The sequence below is a fragment of the Eimeria tenella genome, genomic scaffold (assembly GCF_000499545.2).
Source record: "Eimeria tenella Houghton genomic scaffold, Eth_scaff412, whole genome shotgun sequence".
Taxonomy (NCBI): Eukaryota; Apicomplexa; class Conoidasida; order Eucoccidiorida; family Eimeriidae; genus Eimeria; species Eimeria tenella.
Genome location: NW_013543348.1, coordinates 1 through 5,975, shown reverse-complemented (window position 1 = coordinate 5,975; position 5,975 = coordinate 1). Strand labels below are relative to the sequence as shown.

The 5,975-nt window shown below is 49.5% G+C and overlaps 3 protein-coding genes across 3 annotated transcripts; 1 reads left to right on the top strand and 2 right to left on the bottom strand.

Annotated features, from left to right (window-relative positions):
• Window positions 1-257: 257 nt before the first annotated feature.
• Window positions 258-842, top strand: ETH_00023820 (uncharacterized protein; the record flags this gene model as incomplete). The annotated part of the gene is made up of 1 exon (XM_013376894.1): window positions 258-842. The coding sequence occupies one exon, from the start codon at window positions 258-260 to the stop codon at window positions 840-842; it is 585 nt and encodes a 194-aa protein (XP_013232348.1).
• Window positions 843-2,182: 1,340 nt separating this feature from the next.
• ETH_00023815 (uncharacterized protein) lies at window positions 2,183-2,809 on the bottom strand (the record flags this gene model as incomplete). The annotated part of the gene is made up of 1 exon (XM_013376893.1): window positions 2,183-2,809. One exon carries the CDS (start codon window positions 2,807-2,809, stop codon window positions 2,183-2,185), a length of 627 nt encoding a protein of 208 aa, XP_013232347.1.
• A 943-nt stretch (window positions 2,810-3,752) lies between these two features.
• Window positions 3,753-5,739, bottom strand: ETH_00023810 (uncharacterized protein; the record flags this gene model as incomplete). Its single annotated transcript, XM_013376892.1, has 4 exons — window positions 3,753-3,786; window positions 4,136-4,249; window positions 4,540-4,645; window positions 5,481-5,739. 4 exons carry the CDS (start codon window positions 5,737-5,739, stop codon window positions 3,753-3,755), a joined length of 513 nt encoding a protein of 170 aa, XP_013232346.1.
• Window positions 5,740-5,975: the final 236 nt, after the last annotated feature.

Below are 5,975 nucleotides of genomic sequence, written 5' to 3'. Positions count from 1 at the left end.
TATCTTCTAACACGCTGCTGTGCCTTGCCCGTCCGCCGCCAGGCACATCGAGAAGGTTCCCTGATTTTTCAGAGACAGCTGCAGTGCCGTCTGCTGCCAATATTTAGAGACTCCTGGGGGGTGACTGTGCTCTGTGCGGTTGCCCCCCGGGGGGCCCCCGGGGGGGTCCCCAGGGGCCCCCGGGGGGCCCCCGGGAGCCCCTCGATATGTCTAGAGTGGTATTGAAGGAATATGAAGAAACCCCTGCGGGGCCCACAATGCCAACAGGAAATATAATAATAGACTCTGTGAACCGTTTTCTAGATGAGTTGTACTTTGGCAAAGAAGAAGTGCAGCAGCAGCAGCTGCTGCTGCAGCAGCAGCAGCAGCAGCAGCGTGCGGCTGCAGCGGCGGCAGCTGCGGCGCGGCCAGAAACAGCAAACAAGTGCAGAGGCAGCACAGACTACAGGGCCTTTTTGCTTTCTCTTTGTTCTTTTCCTTCTTTTCAAAAAGCTTCTTTTCCTCCACTTCCTGCTGCAGTGCAGCAGGGGCGTTTTGCTGCTCTGGACCCTTTTTCAAGAGAGCTGCTGAGTCAGCTTTCCCAGGAGGAAGCAGAAGTGTATTTGCCTTACATTCACTTCCACAGGCCGCTGCTGCAGCAGCAGCGGCAGCAGCAGGAGCTCCTGCTGCAGCAGCAGCTGCAGCAGCAGCAGCAGCAGCAGCAGCTGCGGCAGCAGCAGCTGCAGCAGCAGAACAGAGGCAGGAGCACCCCGAGGGAGGCGCGGCTGCTGCGGCCAACGGCGGTCTATTCCGGCAGAAAAGACAGCAGCAGAAAGGTAAGCAGCAAAACAGCAAGCAACTAGGCCTGCTGCTCGTGCTGCTGCTGCTGCTGCTGCTGCTGCTGCTGCTGCTTCTGGGTGCAGCAGAACGGCTGCTGCGCAGCATTTGACACTTAACAAGGCGACGCAGGAGCAGCAACTCCGGCAGCAGAAACAAGTGCAGCAGCGGAAACAACTGCAGCCGCAAGAGCAACAGCAGCAGCAGCTGCTGCTGCAACAGCAGCAGCAGCAGCTCTTCTTGCGCAGCGCAGTCGCCTCTCTTTAGGGTGTCTCGACAGCTCGGGGGCCGGAGAGGCAGAAAGCCAGCAGCAGCAGCAGCTTCCTGGCTCTTCTGCTGCTGCTGCTCTTGCTGCTGCGGTTGCTGCAGCTGATGCAGTGGCTGCAGTAGCTGCTGCTGATGCTGTTCTTGCTGCTGCAGTTGTTTGTGCTGCTGCACTTGTTTCATTTTGCTTCCTTTTGCAAATTCAGAAACATTGTAATTTCAAATAAATTTATTTAAAACCAAAAAGCTTTCTGCAGCAGCAACCCAGCGCCTCTCGCCGCAGCCAACTCACTGGCTAGCCAGCTAGCTAGCCACGCAGCTAGCTAGCCACTCAGCCAGCTAGCTAGCTAGCTGGCCACTCTGTCAGCTAGCTAGCTAGGCCTAGCTACACTAGCTAGCTAGCTAGCTAGCTGGAGTGCCTGGCTAGGTGGATGGCTAGCTAGCTAGGATGCCTGGCTTAGCAGCTCTTCGTAGCTAGCTAGTTGGCTAGCTAGGTAGTGTAGCTAGCTAGCCAGCTAGCATGGCGTAGTAGCTAGCTAGCTAGATGGCTAGCTAGTGGCTAGCTAGCTAGCTGTGCCCCCTGCGTCCTTTTCTGTAAGCTTTCGCTAGCTGGCAAGCTAGCTGCTCAACTAGCTAGCTGCAGGACTACCCGGAAGGCCAGCTAGCCAGCGACGCAGCTAGCTAGCTAGCCAACTAAATAGCTAGCTGGCTAGCTAGTCAGCTAGCTAGCCACTGCTGGCTAGCTAGGGATAGGAGGGGGCATACACCCCTGCAGGCAGCAAATGTTTGTGAACTGCATTCGCCACTAGGGCCCCGAAGCCTGAAGCAGCAAACCCCGCGCTGCTGCTGCTGCTGCTGCTATTGCTGCTGCTGCTGCTGCTGCTGTTGCTGCGTTTCTTCGACGCAGCTGGGCCTCCCTTGCTGGCACTCAGCTTGAATAGCAGGCAGCAGACAGCGCAACAATGCTGTTGCTGCTTGCAGCACTGTCTGCTGCTGCTGGAGCGGCAGCAGCAGCAGCGGCAGCGGTGTTTGCTGCTGCTCCCATTATGTGCTGTTTCTTGCTGCTGCTTCTTTTAGCTGCTGCAGCACGAGCCCTCAGGAGTCACTTCATCGAGAACAGACGCATGCAGATCTGTAGCTCGCCCATAGACGGCGTCGCGAGGCTGTCCGCTGCTGCCGCTGCTGCTGCTGCTTCTGCTGCTGCTCCTCCCGTTGCTGCTGTTTCTTCTGCTGCTGCTGCTTCTGCTGCTGCCTCCCAATCCATGGCCTCGTCCTCTTGCCTGCTCCCTTCAAGCTCTGCCTCTCGAGCCGCAGCAGCTCGTGCTGCTGCGGAGTCAGCTTCAGCAGCAGCAGCAGCAGCAGCAGCACCGCCGCGGCCAGCAGCATTTTCTCCACTGCTGTTCCCTGCTGCTGCTTGCTGCTGCTGCTGCGAAGGCCCTGAAGCCCCACTCGCCGAAGCAGCAGGTCTGGCCCCCCACGGCGCGGGGCGCACTCTACGGCGCTGCCGGCGAAAGGGCCCCTGCTGCTGCTGCTGCTGCTGCTGCTGCTGAGGATCATCTTCGTCAATGAGAGCCACCAAGGCTGACAGCAAATGGTTCTTTTTGAACTCTGCTGATGTGGGAATGCGCGTCAGGAACAGCGGGTGGTCTTCTATGGAGGGTTCCGCAGCAGCAGCAGCAGCAGCGGCAGCAGCAGCGGCTGCTGCCGCCTCTTCCCCTTCTGCGGCCATTCTGGAAGCAGCAGCAGAATCAAAGGCGCTGCATGCCGACTGGCATTGCGGTGAGCCGGCAGGCGCAGAGAGTGGACTGAAGAATCCTGCTGGTGCTGCTGCTGCTGCTGCTGCCGATAGCGGGCGCCGTTCGGCAGATTACTGGCGGCATTTAGGCGGGAAATGGGAAATGAAAGTAAATTCCTTTTTGAAAGAGAATCTGGGGCACAAAAACGCCGAAGATTCCCTCCTGAGAAGTTCGTCGCCACCAGCCCCAGCGCGCGGACTTGAACAGGCGCGAATACGCAAGAAACTCGGGTCTATACGACTCCCAGAGAGTTGAAAGCCAAAAAGAAAAGAGTTTTCGCTCTAAAGGGAGAAGTTATTTGCAATTTGAAGGCCAACTTCAGCAAAGTTCAAAGAGATGCCGCCGGACTGGCTGCATGCAAGTTGAATTGCTGCGTCGACCGCGCGGGCGGAAAGCAGCAGATTTCCCCTCTTTTAAGCGCTGTTTCCCTCAAATAAATGCAAATAAATGTATTTATAAACATTTCAATTTAAATGAACCTCTTTTTCCGGCGAATTCCCACACGCCTGCGCCGAAACGCTGCCTGCTGTTCCTCCTCAGTGAGCCGCTGCCGACTGCAGCCTCAATAGGAGTTCTCAGGTAGCCACCCAACCCCTTCGCAGCAAACAAACAAATTAAAATCGACAAATTAAAAACAAATAAATGAACTAAATTTAAAACTGGAAAGCCGGAGCTGAATTGAATTTCGCGCCGCTGCTGCCGCTGCTGCTGATCATTCAAGTTCCCGCTGCGTTCATGTTTGGCCACTTTCGCCAGCTCAAGCGATCTTCAGCTTTTTTCCCCTTTAATTTTTTTTAAATTATTTATTTTACTTTATTTTATTAATTCAATTTTACAAGTTTTGGCCTGAAGTACCTTGCGGAGGCACTGCTGCTGTTACTCACCTGCAGGGTCTGCTTGCTCTTTGGCCCTGCGCGCAACACGGCAGCAGCAACTTGGGGGGAAAGAAAAATGGAATTCAGGGAGTGGAATTTGAAAACATTTAAAACATAAAAACAATTAAATTAAATTAAGTTAAATTAAATTCAAAATTTGAAATGAATTTGAAATATTAAAGCGGATTTATTCGCCGCTGTAGGCTCATGCGGCTGCGGAAACCGGAGGCGATCAGGACTTGCACGGCGCTTCTGCGGGAGCTTTTTGCGGCGATTGAACGCGAATTAACTCCAATTCGAACAATTAAAACAATTAAAACGAGTTAAAACAATTAAAAACAATTTAAAACGTCAAGAACCATTTAATTCAGTTCAAAAACCCACGGCCGCTCCCAAATGCCGCTGCGATCGCGCGGCGTCGGGGCCTCCGTGTCGCTGCTGCTGAAGATTTCGGGGGCAGCAGTTTTGGCTTTTATAGCTTCTCTTTTGCGATGTGACCTGTACATACACCTCAAATTTGCAAATTAAATCAAACTCTCCATTCTTTTTAATGCCATTTCCTCTTTTCCGCGCTCCAAATGGCTCCCTGCTGCCCCCAGAAACCCTAAACCCTAAACCCTAAACCCTAAACCCTCAACCTGAACGAAGCCAGTAACTGGCTGCTGGCCTGTAGATACACCTGGAGCCAGCCGCTGCCGCTCCAAACCCTCGGCGGGCCTGGCGTAGGGTTTAGGGTTTCCGCGGGTTTGGGGTTCCCGAGGGTTTAGGGTTTAGGGTTTAGGGTTTACCTGTAGTTCGCGCAGTGAATTATACCCACTGTTGCCACTGCCCCCAAAACAAAGGCCACCAAAATCATGCAGGGCACAAACCACTTTTCCCCTCCCGGTTCTGCTGCTGCAGCGCAGCAGCAGCGCAGCAGCAGCGCAGCAGCAAATTGCATGCGCGTGAGAAGCAAAATGAAAAGAAGCCGCAGCGCAGCAGCAGCGCAGCAGCAAATCGAATTTGCGGGGAAGCAGCAAAAAGGAAATAAAAGAATTAATTGAAGATCAAAATGGAAAAGTGAAACTATAAACAAAAGAAAGGGATAATAAAGCAGCAGCAAACATAAATAAATACACAAATAAACAAATCAATAAATAAATAATAACTAAATCCAATTTTAAAAGATAAAATTAATCTTAAAATAATATTTAAAAAGGAGACCAAAAAGCTACAGACAGATGGGGAGGAAAAGCCGCTGCAGCAACAGCAGCAGCAGCAGCAGCAGCAGCAGCAGCAGCAGCAGCACAGCAGCACTTAATAAATAGGCAAATAAGTAAATTAATATATAAATAAATAATAGACGAATAAACAAGCAAACAAATAAATAAACCCAAATAAATAAATAAATAAATGAGTGAATACATGAATAAATAAATAAACAAATAAATAAGTGAATAAATGGTGAAACAAACAAACAAATAAATAAACAAATAAATAGCGAATAAATAATTAATTAAATAAAATAAATAAATAAGCAGACAAATAATAACAACGTACGTGGCTAACTACTCAAATGAATTAATTAATTGGTTAATAAAATAAATAAAACAAACATTTAAATACGTTAATTAATTAATTAATTAATCAATTAATCAATTAATTGATTAATTAATTAATTGTTTTATATATATATTTATTTATTTATTTATCTATTTATTTATTTATTCAATATTAATTAGTTCCTTACTGGCATCTGTTTCGCCGTCTTGCTGCTGCTGCTGCTGCTGCTGCTGCTGCGAAAGTTCTGTTTGTTTGCTCCCAAGTTTTAAAGCATTTCCCAAGACAAGTCGACAGAAAAAGGCAAAAGAAGCAAAATATAAAAGAAAGCTGCTGCAGCTGCGGGGCCCCGCAGCAGCAGCAGCAGCAGCAGCAGCAGCGGCGGTTGCCGCAGCAGCAGCAGCAGCAGCTGCTGCTGCTGCTGCTGCAGGCACCTGTCGCGCCCCCATTTTCAGGCAAATGCGGCGACGGCTTTTCTGCCTTTTTTGCTTCTTTTGAATTTATTTTAATTTATTTTAATTTATTTTATATTATTTTATTTATTTTATTTTATTTATTTATTTATTTTAATTCTTTATATTTCTTTTTGCTTCCTCTGCTGCTTATTTGCTGCTTATTTCTCTTTTGTGTCCTTTTGTTTTTATTTTTATTTAAAGGCAAGCTGCAGCAGCAGCAGCAGCAGAAT